A 22,554-nucleotide genomic window follows, 5' to 3' on the forward strand; every position below is an offset into this window, starting at 1 on the left:
GCATTGCTGCCTGCTGTTTCTGGCAGTTTGTGCATATGCCAGCACGAGGATGTTGTTTCAAGTGTCTGTGGTCAAAAAAGTCGTGTCACATTTGGTAGTAACATGGAGTTTAAAGGACCTAAATAGGAAATTGTATTTTCCTCCCATCCACTTCCCCTCACTTACTTCAGCAGCTGCAGTTTCTGCTGTGTAGTTTCTAGCATACAAAAATGATGGTTAAAATGAGTTTATGTCCATACAGGTTTTGTAACACAGATGCAATAAAATTTTGGGTCATGGTTTTCACCCTAGATATAGCACTTTCAATGACAAGATTTGCAAAATCATGAAAGCCCTTGACTTAAGGTGTATTGTTAGCAGCATGAAACAATACTGTCTTCCTCACGCTTAATTTTTAGTAACTTGCATTTGCATTAGGAGTCATGCAATACTGGTGTTGGCCTGTCACGCCAGGGTAATTCTCCATATTCTTCACAGGTATCCAATATTTCAGGCAATAATACTCATACGTCTACAATTGTGGTTAAGAATTGTGCTGTACTGCCACCTTCTGATACAAGATAATCAGCCATTAATAATCCCATTATTGTGATACAGCCCTGCAGTATGAAGCTAGGAATAATTAGACAATAAATGATTGTTCATTGTCAGTAACTGTACTATGATAAAAAATAAATGTCAAATTGTGCATTTACTGTTAAATAGACTTTTGAATGCCCCCTCTCACATGTTATGACTTACTCTCTGAATGAACAAGTCTTTTAAAAAGTCCATCTGTATCATTTCATTGTTGTAACATTTTATCAAGCTCTATATCCTCAATAAAATGAGGAGTGTAGCAAATTTTACAGCTATTTAGCCAGGACTGCAGATGTAAGCGACAAACAAATAAGCAACTAGTATATCATGGCGCAGTGAGGGCTAGGGGCTCCCCAGGGCTGGGGGGGTGGTCGTGGCAGGGGCTCCCCATGGCGGGTGGCAGGGCAGGGCTGGGCAGCCAGGGCCTGTCCCACCGCCCAGCCAGGAGCAGGGCAGCCGGGGGCACCGGGGCAGCCCCAGCCCCGCATGGGCCAAGAGATTTAAGTGAGCACACTTCCCAAAGAGCCCTATGGGCGAGGGAACAGCAATTGTACCGAGCGTGGAGACATACCCTGAGATTCTCTCTATCTAGTATAGCTGAAAAATCATTTCACTTCCATGAAGCACTCATAATTTCTTAAATTTAGAGGCACTAGTAAGCACGCATTGCTAAAATAATCACATAAATATTTTGCACCTCTCTAGCCCCTGTTTTTTAATGTAGAAAAGATGTTTGGAACATTTAAAGATGTTTTCCAATTTGGCTTTGTGAGGAATGTCTCATGACAACAATTTCACCAGTTCTCACACTCCTTTGTAGTGTTTATGCTCAATAATTGATTTATAATTAAAAGCTCTGGTGATACTCTTGTGAAAATAGTAATTGGAAATATGAAAAATTACTTCAGTAAACTTTAATGACAACAGCTTGTAACAACTTCAGAACCTGCTCAGTGAGACACAAACATGTTTTCTGTATGTGACAACAAAAGCCATATTGTTATATGTATGAATGTTTATGTTAAAATTAAGTTAAAATAGCACTGTCAAATAGTCGAACTTAAAAAATACCAGAATTAAAAAACACCAGAATTAAGATTATTTGGGAATTTTTAAATTTGACTTCCTTTAGCTCTATCTTGTAGCCAGTTATGCCCTGATCAGTCTAACAGTCCATGTTTTTTTCTTCCACTGAACTTTTTCTTACTCCCTCAGACATATATTTTGTTTGCATTTCCACAGCATTGCATGCTAAAGGTATAGAATATGCAGCTCTCCCTCCTGACTCTCATTTGTGCATCCCATTCACCCGGTTCTGGTCATCTCATTTCAAAAAGGAGATAGCTGAACAAGAAGGAGCCCAAAAAAGAATGGCCAGAGCTATGGAATGGCATCTCCTAAGAGATTAAACACATCTGGACTCTTCAGCCTTAAACTACGGTGATGGAGGAGGGATGTGACAGACAGCTATGAAATCATTAATGGTGTCGAGGATATTAATAGAGAACAATTATTCACTATTTACCATAAGACAAAAAAAATCCAGGCCCCACTCAAATCGTAATGTGGCAGATGTACAAAAACCAACATGAAATACTGCATATTTGCTCAATTCTTTATATTCCTCCCCCAAGTAACTACTAGCAGCTCAGATGAGGGTACTGTGCTAAATGGACTTTTGGGGCAATCGAGTATGATCATCTTTCTGTTCAGTTTTTATTATTATTATTTTGTTGTTGTTGTTGTTGTTGTTGTATAATCAAATTATATGCAATTTTCTTCCAAGCCTCCTAAAAACACCTCCCTGTCAGAGCAACACCCACCTCCCACATTACCCCAGAGGTGCAGGATGCATCGCAGCTGGGGACACCTACTGAGAGCAGGTAACTAACACACACTTGCAGGGACACTCCTTGATGTGCTGGAACTAACCTGAAAGCAAGGGGATCCATACGGACCTACAGTGCCAAATGAGCTATCAGAGCAGATTTGCTAGTAATAATTGTAGCCTTACACTTCTTGTCTAGCTGCAGTTTCCTCTTGCCTCTTGACTCCACCAGTCCCAGCATCCCTCTCTCAAGCCAGTCTCAGTCTTCAACTACTGAACAATGCAAAATGTCTATTAAACAAGCAAAGACATACTTGTCTGATCAGGGCCAAAAGGACTGTTTCAATTACATTTTCTGATAAAGCAGAAGCAGGTTCAGGGAGTTACTTATCTCTATACTAGATCTTGTAATATTTCTGTGTGAACATATTTACAAACCTGACATCCACAGTTTTATTGCATTCGTGGTCAAACACCTCAAAAGCTTCTATAATCTTTTTCTCAATTTCAGCTACTGCGCGATCTGCAAAAAGAAACATAAGAAAAGAAAAAGAAAGATTCACTGAGCTGTTGTAACTGATTTATTTCCAATTTGAGAATTGTGACAGCAGAAGCACCAAAACTGATAAAGGGGCAGACAGGAAAGGTACTTTGAAAAAGCAGAAGTTATTCTGAAAGAAAACCCCATTCTAAATGCAAAATCTGTCATTTATATTAGCAACATGGCCTTGCTGTGGCTCTGCAGCTGCATCAAGTCTGGTGGCAATGGTGTGCCTCAGCTGCACGATCACCTAGCTGTCCAGGTGTGGACCTGAACCACAAGCCTGAGCCCTTCCTGGACATCATGGTGCCAGCGGTACGAGCAAGGCAAACGTGGGCCCAGGCTTACCCTGAGATGGGGCTGAGTCTCTTCATCCTGCATCCAAGGAAACGTAAGTGCTCTCATGCCCACTAAGTTAGCCATAATGTATGAAAATCTGAGAACCAGGAATAAAGAGATGGCTAAGGTATGTGCACAGTGAATATATAGCATGGTAAATAATTTATTGTAACGGTTTGGAAAGGAAGATGATCTCAGCGAAGGGGAAGGAGTAATTTCCTGCATTTCCTTTTTATATCTCAATCTCAAAGAACGGGGAAAGAAGAACCACAAGTTATCACAGTTATATCTTGTCTGAAGCCAGAAATTGCATTCTGGGGGTAAGGAAAGCACCAGGAAATAAATTCTGAAAAGAAAAATGTGAAGGGAGGAAGGGGTCCATCTCAAAAAAAAGCTCCCTGGCAAGGAAGCCAGGGTAAATAAAGAGTGAACTGGTTAGCCCATTTATTAATGTCATAGTTTGACTCCAAAAGACAGAATATAAGAAGCAAAGTGATATGGACTTGACATTTTGGTTCCTCTGGCTAAATACAGCCCCAAACCCCAGCTGGCAAGCCAACTCTCAGGAGGCAGCACTTTGTGAGCTAGCTCCATGGCCTCCACAGAGACGCCACAGGGAAAATTTGAGTGACAGACCGAACATGAGATTGGTATCAGGTACACTTGTTTTCTCATTTGCACGCTTCTCTGTTGTATTTTCAATATAATAATTAAAACATAGCTCTCCACAATCAATTTATTTTCCTCTTTAGGCTCATCTGGTGTTAAGTGTTGTGGAGCAGCTCTGACCAGCACTAAACCACTGGACCTCGTTTCCACAGGCATAACAATTTCAAACCTAGTTTTCTACAATCCCACCAGTTTGGGAATCTCTGGGGCTGCTGTGTATAACCATTTTTTTCATTTGCTCTCTTACTCTCATTGTCAGAAATGTCTCTTTTCTGGCAAAGGGTATCAGAACCAAACACAGCTAAATGATACATTGGCTTTGTGATCTCCCTGTCTTTATCTCGACCCATGAGCTTTTTCATCATATTTTCTCTGCCAGTGCTGTTGAGGAGGGCAGAGAGCAGCTGGGTGGGTGCCTGGCAGCTGGCCAAGGTCAACCCACCACAGGCTGCAAGCGCTCCAATATAGTAGTGACAGACCCCAATATAAGGAAGGTCTTTTTCATATAGAAGAGAGGTGCATCCCCTTATAAAGGTACAGGTGCCTGCTGCTTTCCATCTGGGTTTGGTACTGAACTCCCCCAAAGAATACATGAAGAGAAGAGCGGTAGGCATATATCCTGTATTCCTCTCTCTGACTTAATTCCCCCAATGGAAACATGGGCAGGTGCACGTACAATGGAGTGGAGACTGGAGTTCACTGAGGAAGAAGAGGCCTGTTCAATACCCAGATACAGGACAAGCTGTATTCTTTCCATAGCTTGACAATAATGCCTACCTTTTATGTGCCTAAGCAGTAAAATCCACATTTAATTCCTTTCCAAAAAACACAATTAAATCTGAGTGGACCTGATTCCTTTTAGAAGAGGCCCTGAAGACTTTCAAACCACTAAATTTGAGGGGAGTTTTTTCAGCGACTTCAAAGACTCCTGATTCCAGTCTCCAATGTAGACTGTTGGAGTTTAGTTCTTGAGATCAGGCACTTCAATTGTACACTATGTCTTGCAGTAGAAAAATGCTGAAGGAATATTTATAGCTGTATATTCTTGGCTTGATGAGTGAGCCTTCTGCAGAAATAAAAATTAATCAAGGGGAGGCAGGGAGAGATTGCCAGTACTGGAACTATGTAGCCATCCAGCCTTTTCAAGCTTTGCCTTCCGTGAAAACAGTATACATTAATCTTACCTGTTTCAAGAGGCCTGACTAAGAAAGGTCCTGAAATGAAATGAACTTGATGATTTAATCTAGGTACCAGACAATCTATATTTCTTCCAAGAACTGAGAGGAAGTTGTGATTAAGAGCCATATCCATGGAAGAAAACATTATATACTTTAGTCCTCTCAAAGACTCTCTGTGAGATGAGTGAACACCTAATAAGCAATTGCCTAAATCTCTTGTGCTCCCTCTAGGAATGAAAGCCAAAGATGTTCAACATAGTTCAGGATGGCAAAGCTAGTTATCTGAAGACTTCTATGATTCACTCTCTTTGGGAGGAAGAAAAAGATGGATTCCAGCTCTAGAATAAGTAATGGACAAAGGTTTAAAATTATACCTTCAAGAAGGGCATCAAGAGATCAGACATGCAGTTAACTCAGCAGATGTGATGCTCTAATGTACTGAAATCTTTCTGTACAAGGAGACTCTGTTCCATGAGTAGGTAAATGAAAGTTTCATGTTGTCCTGTGGAGCAATTTTTCAGCAATTTTCAGGACAGAAATACCTACGCTTTGATCGAATAAAAGATTTCACTCATTTATTCTACTAACTAGAAAAACAATACATAATATCAAAGATAAAATTATCTGATTACTTCTAATGGCTTAAATAATAAATAAATATTGAAACACACCATGCCAAAAAAATATTCCAATACCCACAACTACTTATTCCCTCAAATGCGTCCTGTAGGGATGATATACCATTTCCATTTTTATGCTGTTAAAATGCTTCAGATATTTGTCATTTTTTTCTCATTTTCTCGTTCTCATTTATTTTCCTACCACATATGCAATAAGACAAAATGTCTTAAAATCCATTCTTCAGATACATTAACCGAAAAGTGTATTCACTATCAGTTTCCTTTCCTGTACTATCCTTTGCTATTTTCCCAGTTTGTTTAGCATGAACTAGATAAAGCTCTAGACACTGCCAGTTAAGTAAGACTGGCAGGGAGCTGGGACTCCCAGATTAATTCTGCTGGTTCTTTCTGACTGAATTGTTCCTCTTCAGCTTGTCCAGACTGTTCCCCAGCACTCCGAGGCCCATTTGAAGCCAGCCCTTAAGCAGCACACCTGCCTCAGTTGTGACATTTCTTCTTCAAAGACCACGGCTTCAGTCTTTGTAGGGAACAGAAGCAATTAAATAGATGTGGCTCTGCCAGACTCTTGAGTAATGAGCATTTTAAAAAGTGATTTCTAGTTGATACAATTTGATAGATTCTACCATTCATTTAACTGTATGAGCTTGCTTTCTTTTCTTCCTCTCTTGGGGCCAGTCGCTCTGATGGTTCAAAAAGCCAACCCTTCCTTTCTCTGAAGAGAAATTATGCGCAGGAAAAAACAGGTAGGCCAACATTAAACAACCACCTAAAATGCTGGGGAGCAGCATCTGTCTGCTGCTCACAGGAACAGATTTAGTCCCAACGCAGCCTGATGAACCTATTTACACAATGTGGTACTCTGAAACTCTTTTCCTGCTATGTAAAGAGTAAAATTAAGGGCTGATTTGTAGAAGCTCCAGTGGACTTGATTTTAGTACTTAGCGCTACTGCTCAACACACCTGAAACATTAATCTTTATAAAGATTAATCTAGGTATTTTTTTAATAAATATAGTCAATTTTATATTTAAACTCCTATATGCATGTGGATACCTCATTAATTACTCCATCCTCTCTTCATGGTACTATGTTATGGTTACAAGCAGCTGTGAGGAAACCCCTGAGGCCTCTGGTGACAGGAACACTTTCTCACACGGGGCTGCCCTGCTGAACTAGTGAGTCTGAAAGGACAGGGGACATAACTGAGTAACCCCAACTCAGTGGCAGACAGTTTTGGAGTCGTTTGCATGTTGTTGTCCTGGTGTTATTTAAAAGTGTTGTTATCAACAGCTCTTTTGCAGATCTCCCCATCCACTAACCAGGGCTTATCAGCAGGAAGTACAGAATTGTACCAGTGGCTACATACTCCAGCACCATGTCTTCTCCTTCCCACTAGCCATTATTTCAACTAAAAAAAAGTAGGCAGCAACCTTGGGCCTGTCAGTTGAAAACCTGGGAATGGGATGCAAAGACTGCCATGAAGAAAAAGGAACATTTTTAAGAAGGCAATGGACACGAGAGGGGACATGACTGTGCAGGCAGCCACGTGAGAAAATGTGAGTCTTAAAGCCCCCTTGCAATCTCCACTCGACTTCAGTGAACCTTCTCTTTCTGGTCATGGATCCAAGCTATGATATTTCACCACCCTCCCCACACTGCTCCAGCACTCTTCCATAAGGCCCTTATGACCATCCTTTGCAAATCCTAGCTATTCCCATCATCCCAAAAATCACAAGTAACACTCTCTGTCTTGCCATACAATGCCAATCAAAAAGGAGAGGTGAGAAGGTGGTTGAGCTATGGGGAATATCTGAGCCAGCCGGAGGTGGAAAAGGTACAAAAAAGTAAGTATGAAGTCCCTGCTTAAAAACTGAATCTACTGCATGGTCAAAAATAAGGTTTGGCCAACAAGCAGAAATACCTAAACAGATGTTACTCCTTACAGCTTTAATATGGAGTTAAAATCCTAGAAATGTGTCAAGATGCAGGAACAGCTCCCCAGTAAGAAGGGAGACTGGTGCTATTCCTGAGGATGTGAAACCAGTACCACGTTCCCTTTAAGGACGATTCCCAATTTATTATCTAGGTGTACAGGGCAAAAGGATGAAAGAGGAACTAAAAAGCAAAAGAGATTTGTCTTTGATGCTTGCAGCCTCTGTTTCATCTGACCTCTTCCAACGTCCTTCACAAATCCACTAATGGAAATAAGGGCATAAGAATTGGAAACAAAAAAAAAATCTAACTGTAGTTCTAGTGAGAAGAAATGTACAATGTATATTTGCTTAAATAAGAAGCAAAAAAATAATAAGAGACTTCACAATTGCAACTCTGAGGAGGTTATCAATTAGCTCTTATGAGATCTAATCAGGCTTTTAAGCAAGTGTTAACTGGACCGTCACCTAGGTCAAGATATCAGAAAGCAGTCACAATACTCAGCATCACCAGCACAGGTGAAATCTCAAACACCCTCAAATAAGCTCATCAGTTTTATCAAGACATTGTGTTTCCAGAACAAAAAGGGAAAGCCAGCATGGCGTCATAAGATGAATTCTTGGTGATGATATCAGCGTAAGGTGTTCCCGTGCTACTGCTTCTCTTTCCTAACTCCAAAGCAAAGTATATAACTCCCTAAATTATTCTGCCACAAATGTTTGTGTTGCCTTCATGTTAAGTATGGGGAGCTTGACTGACTTAAAAATAATTCAGAAATCTTGCCCCACCCCAAAGATGAAAACCTTACAACATTTAACTATTCTATTTTAAGGAAATTACTGAGGAAGAGGAACACAGGGAGAAAACAACCTTGAGGCCATTTGAATCTGACTTATTGGCAAGACCTTTCTGCTCTGCAGAAGAAAAGGCATACATTAGATTTATTCTAGTAACCTTAATTCCAGAGGAAGCTTAATGTACAGTCAGCCTAATATACTGAAACAGTAATTGTATGCCGTGCTCTAAAAATATTGAGGCAAGAGAAATATTTTCTTCTCTACTCTGTACCTCCTATAGCATGTATGATATTAATATATTAGATACCAGAAAAGAAAGGAACAATATGATTAAGCTCTAAGCTTGCAGAATATGCAAAGTTATTTCTTTGTGTCTTGTGATACGTAATGAAATAATTTAAGATCTGTGCTCATTGAAGAGTCTTCATTCTGGAAGGACAAATCAAGCAGATTTTGAAGAAAAACAAGAGGTTTATAAAGCAGCTTGATTGCTCCAAAGAAGGGATAAACCCGTTCCTGAACTGCAATCTGAAGAAAACAGGTTGACACAAAGTATTGATGGCACCCATGGGAAATGTGGCACCTGAGTTTAGCCAGTCAGATTGAATGAAGAGATAAAAGATGCAGCTTCATTAAATTTGGTATACAGCAGCTCCCAAGAAATGATCAGGCTGAGGTCTTCACTGGCAGTGGTACCTACTCCAATTTGGGGATCGAAGCTATGGCCTGCAGACTCAGGAAAGGGATAATGCTTTCTCGCCTGGATGAGAAGCATCCCATGCTATCACAGATGATACTTTGGCAATCTGAATTTTAGTCTGTTTCCTGTAGAAGATAAAAAAGCTTAACTGGTTTCTGCAGAGGTCACTTTCAAGCATTCTCAAAGAAGCAAAAATGAAGTCTCAAGAACAGCAAAAGCTTTTTCTTTCCTGTTTTTCAGCATTGTTGAGAACTAGCCACGTCATTGCTCCCTATTGTTTATGTTTGTCGCAGCATACACCATGTGGTATCTAGATAAACAAACAAACCCCATCATCAGTGTGAATCAACAAAACCAAAGCCCTACACTCATCATCACGTATGCAAGCAACCTTGGGCTAAGAGCATAACCTCACCCTATTGTCCTACCTCTTTTCCTAACAGTAGTACATGTGAGAGCTGAAAAGTCACCTGGTTGTTTCCATCACAGTAACTACCTTACTAATAGTGAATAAAAATAAAGGGACTATATTTAAAAATAGATACACAGAAGGGAGCTCTCGGAGTAGAGCAATCAGAACAATCTTTGCACAGCCCCATGGCACGTGGTGCAAATAACCATGAGAACAAAACCACCAGCAGCCAGTAAGGTTTTAGAAAAATCAGGTAATTAATTTGATATCTGATAATAAAATACAGGCTGTCAATTTGACGAAGGCTGTGGCGAAGTTAACTGCAAAAGCTACTTCAAATTCTGACACAAAAATATTAAACACAATTTTTCCTTTTTGTCTCCTTTACATACAGCAGTTGTAACATGGACAAAATATATAATAAAGTGATGTAAAAAATTAAGCACTATCTTGACTCCAGCTTTGGCTATGGAAAGGAGATTATTTTATAGGATGATGCTAGTAATAAAAAAGAGTTCAGATCAACCACAATGGAAATACTTCGGTTATTTCAGTTAGAAGTTGACAAATTCATTACAAACTTTAAAAAAATGATATAACAACTGTGCATTTCAACCTCAAAGTTGAAAAATGCAACAATATACCAATATGCAAATTATATCCAGTTTGTGATAGACAGCTGGCAGCAACTAATGGAGCTACAAGTTGCCAGGAACTTTACCTGATGAAACAAGATATCCTGAATATTATCCTAGGTTTTGATTGTTCAGTAGATGGTATTTTAAATGCCATGGCATTCTAAGCTACCATAGATTCAGATGTTTTAATACATGTGGGAACCAAAACTAACAAAACTAATGGGGCAATTAACAAACTAATTCAACTGCTGAGAAACAAAGTAAGTACAGAAACTATTGCTGCCTTGATAAGCAGTCAAGCTTCTAGCTGCTCATAAAATTCTTAATCTAACTGACACTATAACACAGAACAAAACAGGCCATGGAGGATGCCACGTCAAGTCGGAAAAGAAGTCATAAATAATTGATGGCTTTCATAGAAGATGGTTTTCATCACCTAGTATATCCAAAGGTGCTTAAATCCATAGTTCACACTGCTTCCATAACACAGTTTGTATTAAAGTGTCATTGATTTGAAAGGGAATATCCACAATTCACAAAGTTCTTGTCTCAGTTCCCTCTCCCCAGAGATGTTGGAGTCATCATCAGTCTTGTCTACTGCCCTCCCTTCTGGATCAAATACGGTTCTTCATCAATGGAAAAAATACTGCTTTCCCTCGTGATACACATTCCTGTAGGTCATCAAACCCATTTTAATGCTGTCACTTCTGGTTGCTCTTGCAAGATGCTATTATTTTGCCTGGTCTGTGCTGGGCAAACAGCTCCCACACCAGTCCACAGAGATCAGTCTGTACCCTCAGTACTTGATAACTCATACCTGTCTGCCCTGATTCATAATGATATAACAGCCTGAGCAGCTGCTGCGTTAAACCTGACTCCCACATCCTTACCAGGATCCTGTTTGCTTGCTCTGTCCAGAGCTTGCACTGTATTTCTTAAAGCCAGGGGATGCAGATGGCAACGTATGTCAGCGTGAAGCCTCAGTGGAACTACAGCCACTGCCTGGGCTTGCTGCCGATAATGCATTTGCCTACGGGAACGGAGAAGGGCAAATTACGAGGGATACCCTTGCTGCCTCTGCAAAATCCTTGACAGATGCTTACTGTAACACAAAATTGTCCATATGTTGGAGGGGACCAATAAAGCACTACTTTCTGCATTGCGTCCTATACTACAACCCCGACAGCCTCCCTGTGCCCAGGCTTCCAGAACAGAGACATTAATTTCCCTGGTTCCACCCAGTTCTTTCTGGAGATCCCCAGAAAGGAGGTTGGCAATTTGTATGTCAAAGAAATAAAAGGCATTAGTACTTCCTACATATAAAATGCAAAGCAAACGTACTCTAAACTTACTGGAACTATTTATAACCAAGCAGAACTTGCAAGTGAAGGGAAGAGGGGCAGGGAATGTTAAATGTTAGGAGTGGCTGAGTGGGACTGGGTCCCAGTGGGAATCCTGCTAATGTCATACAGTGCTTCTTACAGCCTGTAAAACTCCACCAAGTGCTCTTCAGGGCTAGACATGTGGTGGGTTTGCTGGTGGGGAAGGCATACCGAAGTCTGCTGCCATTGAAAAAAAGCCGCAGCACATGCTGAGGATGTGGTAAGGGCTACGACTCTGCCTTTCCTGTTACCTGGCTGAGCTCCTTACACAGAAATGCACACAGGCAGAGGTGGCTGACACCGTCAGCCGACTCTGCTCGCTTTGCCCTGGAGCACTGCTCCCTCTGGGATAGCACCCCTTTGCTCTGCTGAATCTCCTTTCCCAGCTTTGAGCTTTCATCATCATAATCTTCACGTCTCTTCAGGTGCCACGTGTGACGGTGTCCTTGGCAGTCTAGATCCAGCTCCAGGTGATGAGACTTATTTTTCAGGAAAAGGGAGGGGGTGATTAGTCTCTCCCTTGCCCTACCAGCCAGAAAATCCTTCCTCCTTGCTGTTCAAAGAGTTCCTGAGCAGGTTGTTGGTGAGAGCAAGCTAAGTATACACAATCCTGGAATACATGGGGGAAGGATGCCACAATCATATGGTTTGCTAGGGAAAAACTCCATTCCCTGTGGGCAGTTAGTCTGAGTGATGCAACACGGTACGTATTAATCCATGTCAGTGACAGCATTTCAGGCATCTCAGGAAAGGCTCAAGAAAATATGCCCTGATGTTTTTACTGTACACCATCTGCGCAGATATGCTATATCTACATATATATCTATATATACTGAAGCACCAGTCTTCATAAGCATCAGCAGAGAGGCCTACAGTCCTAGGAAATGATCAAAGAATACTACCTAGCTATACTCAGCTGGAGCTCAATTTTCTCAAACTTCTGCACTAGCTGAGGTTTGATGACTGATGAATTTTTCAATTTTTTTTTTTGGTGGGATGGTATGGAAGGAGTTCTTCCTGCTTTCACTGTACAAAATGAATTTGTGATTTGGTCTGCGTCTGCCAAAGAGGAGAAATGGAGGTTCAGCGGCTGGCTGGTTGGTATGACCATGCATCTGGGATGTAGCATGCTTCACATTCCAGGTCAAAGCAATTAAGACGAGACAGACTCTGGCAGGGATTCCTGATCCACCACAAGTCCAGGCAGTGGCCCATAGCAGCACCTAGCCGAGATGGGCTAGTCCAGGCCTTGGAAATGCAGGTGTGCAGGCTCGGGCCAGGACTTGGCTACAGCACTATATTCTCTTGCTGATGAACTGTTCTGGACCTAGCAGCACGCCCAGAAAAAAATAAGTCAGAAAAGAAAACCACAAGTTGGCCTAATTGAGGTTAAAATTGCAAGACATTCTGACATTTTCTAGTGAGTAATTTCTAAGCCATGCTATAGCATTCCTTTTACATCTGCAAGAAAAATGGTTCAGTGGAGGCTGTCATCCCCTGCCTTGCTGGTGGCAGTCGGCAGAAGCCCTTCCATCAGGAAATGACAATCCAAGTTGGATTCCCACGTACGCAGCACCATAGGCAGGTTTTCTGCTCTGTTTGGACCAGCCAGGATGATACTGTGCGGGAGGATTACTACCTGTAAGTAGCAGGGAAGTGCACGAGCAAATACTTGGCACCCAGCTCTCCTCCAGCTCCAGCTTACTGTTCTGCTGCTGCTCTAAGGACAGGGTGCAGCTCCACCTAGCCACAGCCCTGAGCTCCTCCTGCCACCCCCCACTGACCCCCTGTCTGTTGAGGGTACTGCAGTTAGCGCCCAGTGATAAGCACCCTGCTGTGCGAGGTCACAGCTCTGTCTTGCACCTTTCCTTATAGCTACAGCTTACAGATTTTTATCACCCTGAGTACAAAGTCCCTCTGAGCTCTGAAACAGTCAACAGTGAGAGCTAATGCCCTGACCTGACCTTCTTAAGCGCCTTACTCCTTGTATCCTAACCCACCGTCACCCCCGTATTAAATAGTGCAGGGTCATGCTGTGAACAGTAATGTACAGCTTATTGCCTGTATCCTCTGGAGAATACACAGCACTGAGAACCAGAAGGAATGTGTGCAGGGTATGCCCCGTGTATGCCCAAACTTCAGATAAAAAGTAGGGATAATCTCTTAGAGCTTGAAAGAATCTAGAGTCATCACTACTTACAGCGGAAACGCTTGGAAGTCCACCTAAGCATCTTTCAAAATACAACAGCACCCACCCTGACCATACCAGTTTCTTTCTTCCCAGCTTTCACACAAGTCTGTTTGCCCACACTTTGTGCATTTGTTGTTGCAGAGTCCTTGTAGAAAAGCCAGTTTCTTTTTTTTTTTAATCTAATATTTGGTCATGTGTTGAAACATTTTTTTTCCCTCAAACCTGTTTTGCCTTTTTGCACTTCTTGGAGGGAAGGGGTGGATGAGATGGGCCTCAGGACTCTGAGCTGCAACAGTTACAGTGACCTTACAGGACAGAAAAAGCTATTGAGCCCTGGATCATAAGGACAGGCATTTTCATTTGATAAGCTGTCAAACATTTTATGTCAGGAGTAGCTGTAACATTTTTAGAGCAACTATCAGGACACAGCACAAAATGTTCAACTATGGCTCTCAGGATTTGGTCCTGCCTGTCTTCCCAAGCCGTTGGCCATAGCCACGCTGCTTTAGTTCCACAGGCCTCACAACTGTTGGAGATGATTACTTTGGGAGCAGCACGCAATAACAACTCTCAGGAAGAAGCATGTATCTGAATCGGACCTAACAGGTCTCAATTATGACCTGTATTTCAGCCAGCCAGGCACATCATCATTTTGCAGCTACTCAAGTGGTGGCCGAGTCTGACTTCACGAAGCCTGGAGCTTCATGAGCGAAAGCAGCAAGCTGTGAGTAATATCACTCACCCTAATCATTTGCACAGGTCCAGCTCTGACAGCAAAGCTCTCCTGCTAGCTGGTGTCCACAGACAAGCTGTCAAATACTTGCCATTGCATGCAACTGACACCGAGGGCCATAAAACAAGCTTTGTCACACTAACTTGCAGAATGATGGGGAAAAATCCTTTCCTTTTTATATAAAGGTCTCTTCCGAGCAGAGGATGTGGAGATATGCCTCCAGTCATCCAAAGAAGGCAAGGAAGTCCAACTATGCATAGATCTGGATTGCCTCCTGGATGCCTGTGGTTCACAGATAATATACAATTAATATCTTGTACTTCTCTTCAGGAAAGTCACGATGTTATCCTTCTTATAGTGACGTGAAAGAAATGCCAGTGCTTGATGTTTGTTAGCCTGCAAAAAATAATTGTGACACTTTTTTAAAGTCAGTACTGACTGTATGCAGTCTCCCGTTTCATAAGGGGGAGATAAGCTCAGCATAAATCTCCATTAGGGATGTCTTGCACATCCCTGAAATCCCAACTCTGGCAGTTGTACCAGTCAACACTCCTGTTGCAGCTCAAAGCTGGCAAAAACAGTAATCTCCACTGTTGCAATTTGTTCCATATCTTTCATCTCAGCCACACCTGGGATATAATGAAAGAGTTATGTCTAGCCCATGGTTATATTCTCTCTCACCACCAACAGCAAACTGCCCTGCGAGGATATATAGCTCTCCTGGTGATGCTGAGAGACTTACTATACCTCCAGCTGCTGCTTCAAAGTAAGAGCTTACATAGGCTGCGACACCAGCAGAACACAACCCATACTGCTAATGCTATGCTGTATGGTCGCAGAAGGCATTTGTGTCCGTTTTTCCTGGGGTCTCCACAGTGCTGGCCTCAGAAGCAGATGGCAGAGCCACAGAGGACAACTCGGACACCCACAGCCTACAACACACATGCACCACACCAAGCTCCACCAAAATGCAGTCACGCGCACGCTGCTGTGTGCTCCACAGCGGCAGCTCACTCTGCCAGTGACGTGGGATGGCCTCAACAGGGCACTCTATAACTTGTCACCAGCGGCGTGCACGTACATCTGATTGCATGTGTGGCAGCACCAAACATCTCATAAATTGAATATGCCTACTAAATGCCTCTGCACACTGATTGCTCAAGTGGTCAGGAACCAGGGACCGGAATCAGGTGGATATTAGTGCTCTGAGAATTAATTTATTTTAAACATAAGCCATTATAAAGTTTAACTACAGCGCCACAGTAGCGCTGCTAGAATACAGCAGTTTTTAAACTTTCTTCTTTTGAAAGAACAGTAATTGTCTATAACATAATGGGAGAACGAGGGACTTTAAGTATGACTTTTAATACACGCTGTTATTATGTAATATATCACAAGCCCTTCAATTTGCCTGATAGGGTCTCAAATGGGTTAAAAAAATACAGTTTCTAGAGTGGTTGCAATTCTATCAGCACTACTCTGGAGTGAGGGCTTTGACCAGGCAAAGGAAGACTGCTACAATGAAACAAAATGGCAAGGGATTACAGGGGTTTGCTGGGCTGCTTGTTTAAGGAGCTGTCTTGAAAGTATCACTTGCAGGGATAAATCACTTTCTTTACATACCGTGAATGAATACGAACCTCCAGTTGTCTTTTTGTTTGCCTAAGAGTAATATTCTGAATTTGAATAGCATTTCAGCTGACAAATTTAAGACATTTACATTTATCATCAATGGGGAATAAGACTTATTTCTATAACCGTTTGAGGCAGGCTGAGCTAAAGGAGAAAGTTGGCAAACAGGGAAAAAAAGGATACAAGCTGTTCACAGATGAATTTCAGAATTCATGTCTCATTTTCAATCTGACCATCAGCAGTAACAGTCCAGAACCTCCTGTGACCTTACACCAGCGACACAATAATCCCTACCATTTTTGAGATGGAGCTCGGTAAGCTTTTGAAAGTTATGGTTGTACACAGCCCCGGGCCGGACTCAAGGAAATCCCTTCCAGCCTTACATTCATGGGGCTTTCACATACTACCCACACCTACGTAACATTGAACAGTAAGGATGTCACATTTCCAAAAAGTTTGGAGTCTGTATTTTCTTAAAGATGGATATTTACAATTGAAGACCATTTATAAAAATATCTCCCGAGACCTGCAAGGTAGCACGTGATGCAACCTCAAAAGCTGTGGGGGCCAGAGGCAGGTTTTGGGACCTCCTGCCCCTTACCACGCCAACAGCTTTTACCCCCGCACCGGGTACCTGTGAGCTCTGCGCAGGGAGCTCCCTGCCTCTCTGGCCACCTTCTGCAGCACCCCCAGCCCCGTCTCTGACTGTCCCGTGCCCACCCTGCCACCTCTGCCACGCCGGGCACCAGGCCCGCCTCCGCACAGGCTGGGCTGGGACATCGCAGCCGCAGCTACTTCTCCCCTCAGGATACCTGACAGGACATGGAGGAGGTACGTTCAGCTTCTGCCCCCCACCTCAACCACACCCCCATGGCAGAAACAGCAGCAGTGGCAGCCGGACCCCACGGCAGGATTTGGCCGGGGCACAGCGCTGGGGTGACCAGCACCCCTGTCCGCACGGCCACCTGCCCGCCGGGGGCTGAACACTGAGCGCATTTGACAACAGGTTCACGTCAGACCTCTGCTACCCGAAAGACCGTTTCCCTTCCACAGCCTTTAGCCCGCCACATTCTATTGCCAACAGCAACAAAGGGGTATCTGTTCACACAAAATAAAGGTACTCCTAAATTGCAAAAAAACCCCAGCCCCTCAGATCTCAGAATAATTAGTATGTAGACATGGAAATTCTTAATAACATGTTAACTATTGTTGGAAAGATAATTTGTGGGAGTTCTCGAGCTCCCTGTCAGCACTGCGTATCTGCTGGTTGGCATTGTTTAAAAGACAAAAAAGTTTAAAGTCTTTCTGAGCACCAGCCAATTTTCTATTCAGTAAGTCAGCTAGAAGTAGAGCCAAACTGGAAAACTTCTGCCGTTTTATGCACCATGGAAACAAGAAACCTGTCAATCTGCAATTACCTGTTCTACATCCGTTTGAGATCAACTTTTACTGCACGAGTATAGCCAAGAGGATTGAATCTACAGCCTGTGTTTGTCCATGGGAGATGGACATAATTTATTTTTTGTTTCACTCTCAAATAAGTACAAATATTAAAACATAACTCTGATATCAAGGTGTATGTTAAACTGCATTACAGTCTAATAAAAGCTATAAATTTTTCTCCTCGTGTAATTTCTCACAGCAATGTCAACAAGAGGATATAAAAATATTCATAGTGTTCATCTGTAAATTCCACTGTGATAAAACTGCATACTGATTTCCTAAGTGATCTCATATATTCAGATTTTCTTCTAGAGCTGAAATATCGCTTGCTTGAGCCCCATGAAAGTTACTTATTTTAACAACTCATACTAATTTTGTATTTTTTTCCATAAATGAAACACTGCCACTTTTTAAATTAGAGATAATTTGTCTGATGGACTACTTTAGTCTGAAGGTTTATTGTGTTTAACCCATAGCTTTTGTACCTTTCAAATGCTGATGCCTATTTGTGAAATCCTCAGAAATACATTTTAAAATCCTCAGTATAGCAAGACCCTTAAATGTACTCATGTGCTTAAGCATCATGTGCATCATATTATCCCATTCAGCAGGATTCCCCAAAGCCATACACAGCTTAAGCACTTTTCTGTGTCAGGTTTGAAACTCTCATGTTAATTAAGTGTGCTCTGAGCAGAATTAATGGTTACGACTGCCTACAGTGCTCGTGGCAGCTACTAGGCTCTCTAAGCTTGGACTTGCAACTTTACTAAAACAGAATGAGCAGCGAGAGCACATTTTCAGTATCTCTAGCGATACAGAATCCAGGCAGAGCCAGGTGACATGGAGAGGGAAGGTTTAGATCCTACCTCCAGACACAAGAGGATTCGGCATTAAGGTGAAGTACGGGCAACTCTGCTTCTTTGCAAGAAGATAGTAGTTGAATGGGATAGGTACCTAGTTCTTACCAAATGTAAACTCCAGTAAATCTCTGATTTCACGAGCATGCCAGGTGGCATACCAGGGCAGTTAAAGAGCAGATATATATGTATGAGTGAACACAGTTACTGTATTTACATAAGGCACTAAAATTGGGGTGAAAACTCTTTCCCATCTCCACTAACAACCTCCACATGACTGTTTCATAAGTGGGAAAGAGGATCTGTGAGGCCTGATTACATATTGCAGCTGTAACTCAGACTACCCAGAACAACTACTGATCATTTACCAGAGAAAACCATCATCACAGAATGGTTATTCTCCATCTCTGTAGGTCTTTGCATCAGAATCAGGTATCTTTCTGGAGGACATCTGTTATCCAGAACTAGTTATTCGGTTTCATACGGGCATAAGTGGGTGAAACAGGAGCTCAGACTATTTAATATACTTCCTTTTGGATTAAAATCTATGACTTATTAATTGCATTTTAAATATGTGCTAACTGGCACAAAGAATATGGTCTTAGAAAAACTCTAATATTGACCAATTACATAACATTACCATAATGATATAGGAACACTGAGAGTTCTCTCCTTTATGTACTTCCATGTGATTTCTTAAATCCCAGCTGGAGAAAAATATGTCTTGTCTTCTGTCTAGTTCTACTTCAGGCACTACCGGTCTGACATTTTGCTTTCAGGTTCTAGGAACATCAGTATTGAGATCAGAGATATTAAAACTTAGAAAATCTGACATGTTATGTCAAATTACAAAGAAAGTATCTGAGAGCAAATGGAAGAACAGACAGACTGAATTAAGTAACAGAAAAAGGGAAAGAAACAGAAGGATAGGAGGGAAGATGTGGACAAATAAACAGAAGAGAAAGATTAAGCAAACAGTCTAGTGTAATCAGATGGGCATGAAGAAAAAAATATTAAACAGTGTTGAAAGCACAAATGTAGGGATATAAATTCATACATAAAACATCTAGCTACAGATAGTATGGGCATGATCCCATTAACACTTATGCACATACAAGATTTTATTCACAAGAATTGCATGTTAGAGAGTAATATTCGTGTGAGTAACATGATGTACAAGAGGTTGCAGGATTTGACCTTCCACCATTTTTCCTTGTGCACATCATGTACATCTGTAAAACGTTTAAGCAGGCATTTTAACTTTGAAGAAGACAAAACTTTAAAATAATAGGACCTAAGGGAAACCTTTACCATGAAAGCTGGTGGAACTACAGTTCTACAAAGAACTGAGAATAATACCCTAAAGACTAATTATTTGACAATACAACTAATGTTATGGTCCCGTTTGAAGCATAATAAAGCAAAAGTTGTGCAGTTTGCATGGATGTGGAATGCTTGTCAGAAGAAAGTATGATTGATGCGTGAATCCGGAATTGGGGAATCCTAATTAACCCTTTAAATGTTATCTGCAAGAAGTCTAATAGCAACTCTGAAATGGGCGTAAGCGACTTATTCTTATGGGATTGCTTCGGCAGTTTAATGAGACGCTGACTGTTAGCTTACCTCAACCGCGTTGTAATAATGAGACACCTTTATAGGGCAATAAGCAACCGGTCTGCCTAAAAAGAGACTATGATTCTCATGAGTGACAGAAGGTAAGTCAGATGCCTTCTCCGTGTGATACAGATTATTGTCCTCAATCTACAGATAGGAAACCAAAGTCCAGTATGTCGCTTTCCATGATCCATCGGGAAGCCTGGTAGGGCCAGGTTTATGGTCAAGGTCGTTTAGGATGACAGCACAATTTTGCTCTAGAGGATGACATCTGATACTCTATTTGGAATAGTGTTTTACGGGATGTTAAAAAAACATCAAGTGTAAAAAAAAAAACCCAAAACCAAGAGAGTCTGTCTTCAGTAATACAGTAATTAAACTTCTTACAAAGTATCATAGAATCATAGAATCGTTAAGGTTGGAAAAGACCCTTAAGATCATTGAGTCCAACCGTTAACCTAGCACTGCCAAGTTCACCACTAAACCATGTCCTCGAGCACCACGTCTACCCATTTTTTAAATACCTCCAGGGATGGAGACTCAACCACTTCCCTGGGCAGCCTGTTCCAATGCTTGACTACCCTTTCGGGGAAGAAGTTTTTCCTAATATCCAACCTAAACTTCCCCTGGCACATTAAAAGCCATTAATTAAGCAATCAAAACCCCATGACCTTCCTTCTCCAAGAGTTTCTGCCTGTGGATTGACAAAATGGTGCAAAATCTCAATATCGTACATATGGGTGCCCAAAATGCATGGAGCCAGAACTTCCCGATATTACTGTTATCCTGCCAGAACACCAGATTCCCTCTTCTCAGATGGTTCAGCAGACTTCTAGGCTGTTATCCTATCATCTCTATCCACCTCTGCCAGCACTGTGCTTCAGCTTCATTTGCAAAACTGGAAAGATGCAAAAAATATGCTTTCACAAGACTAAACAAAAATGAAAAACAATATAAAAGTAATAATACTGTTAGAACAGTCCTCACTAAAGCTACTTCAGTCTTTTTTCTTAATTTCCGCAAGATATCTATGCTGCAAAGTGCATGCTAGAAATACTTCTACCAAAATCAAATTACTCATTCAGCACCATCCACAGCAACTATTTATACAGGACTTTTCTACAGAATATATTGAGTTTTTCCTAAATAATACGAACTAATCCATTATTTAGGTTACTTCAAATACAATGTTCAGAATTTGCAAACTATTACAACACACACGAGTTTACTTATGGAAAGAATGGATTTTACAAGTCACAATACTGTGAGCTTTACAGAAAGTACGTTTTCCTTGAAACGATACTTGAATATCCTTGCAGGAGGAATTACCTTTAGGCTGTAAAATATATTTTCTGGCAACGCTCCCTAAAGTAGAACACGCTTGCCTCTAAAAATAAGCCATGGTGCTATCAGCAGCACAGATTACTTTTTCCTGGCAGAGAGAGCCCGATGCATGCAGAAATGACTGCAAGGGGCGATGACCAGCTGGCTCCAGCAGCTGGTTCAGCCGCCCCGGCTGCCCTGGAAGCCACCCCACGCCGTGAGGAGGTGGTCGGCCCCGCTGCCATCAACTCCGGGTGGACCCTGCGCGGCAGTAACACAGCCCTAAGGCTGCCGGCACCCGTGGCCGTCGCCCACGGGTGGCATCGCGGCGGGCGGCTGGTGGCATCCCCGCGACGGGGAGGGCTGGGGAGAAGCCCCTTGCCCTGAGGCAGGAGGGGGCAGTGGTGTGGCCACCTTGAATGGGATGGGGCAGGCAGCGGGTGTATTTAAGGGTGTGTGCAAATATGTAAGTGTGCATGCAGCCATATATACATACATACACGCATACGTGCACACACACAGACACATATATATGCCTCTGTCTCTCGGTGTGTGTCCGTCTGCCATCCTGGCACCAGCCCCGGGAAGGGCAGACCCCGCCCGCCGCCGCCTCTCCCGCCGCCGGAGGCCGGGGTGGGGCGGGCCCCACTCGCCCGGCGCCTGGCGGCGGCCCGTCCCGCCCGCCAGCCCTCCCGCACAGCCCGCGGGGCTGGAGGCCCCGGCCCCGGCCCCGGCCCCGGCCTTACCCTCGCCTCTCCCCTCCTTCTCCGCCATGGCAGCAGCCCTGCGCCGTCGCCATGGCGACGCGGGCCTGGCCGGGCCTTCTCCTCCCGCCGCCGCCGCTTCTCGCCGCCGCCGCGGCTCCCCGCCACCGGGCGCGGCGAGGCCGGCTGCTGGCGGCTGCCCAGCGGGCCGGGCCGGGCTGAGGGACGCAGCCCCCTTCCCTCCGCCCTGGAAAGCTCTTCCCTCGCGGCCTTCGCGGCCTGCTAACGCAGAAAGCCAGTGAGAGGCGATGGCAGTAGTTTGGTGGAGGCTCTGTGCGTCGGCCTCGAGTACTGCACCGGGCAAGGAGCCCCGGCCGCGGCCGCCCCAAAATATCGGTCAAGCCCAAAACTTGGATCCCAGT

The 22,554-nt window shown here is 42.9% G+C and overlaps 1 protein-coding gene across 2 annotated transcripts in view; it reads right to left on the minus strand.

Annotated features, from left to right (window-relative positions):
- Positions 1–22,322, minus strand: part of DRC8 (dynein regulatory complex subunit 8) — a 35,514-nt gene extending 13,192 nt beyond the window's left edge. For both annotated transcript variants that reach the window (XR_015708470.1, XM_087775927.1), the window contains exons 1-2: positions 22,175–22,322; positions 2,846–2,930 (exon numbers count right to left, since the gene is read on the minus strand). Coding sequence is in view for 1 of the 2 variants with exons in the window: in XM_087775927.1 (XP_087632053.1) it covers positions 2,846–2,930; positions 22,175–22,202 (113 nt within the window). In the remaining variant the exon portion in view is untranslated. The remainder of the gene's footprint in view (positions 1–2,845; positions 2,931–22,174) is intronic.
- Positions 22,323–22,554: the final 232 nt, after the last annotated feature.

Source organism: Nipponia nippon, unplaced genomic scaffold (assembly GCF_047370975.1).
Source record: "Nipponia nippon isolate SJK-2023a ecotype South Korea unplaced genomic scaffold, ASM4737097v1 scaffold_4, whole genome shotgun sequence".
Taxonomy (NCBI): domain Eukaryota; kingdom Metazoa; phylum Chordata; class Aves; order Pelecaniformes; family Threskiornithidae; genus Nipponia; species Nipponia nippon.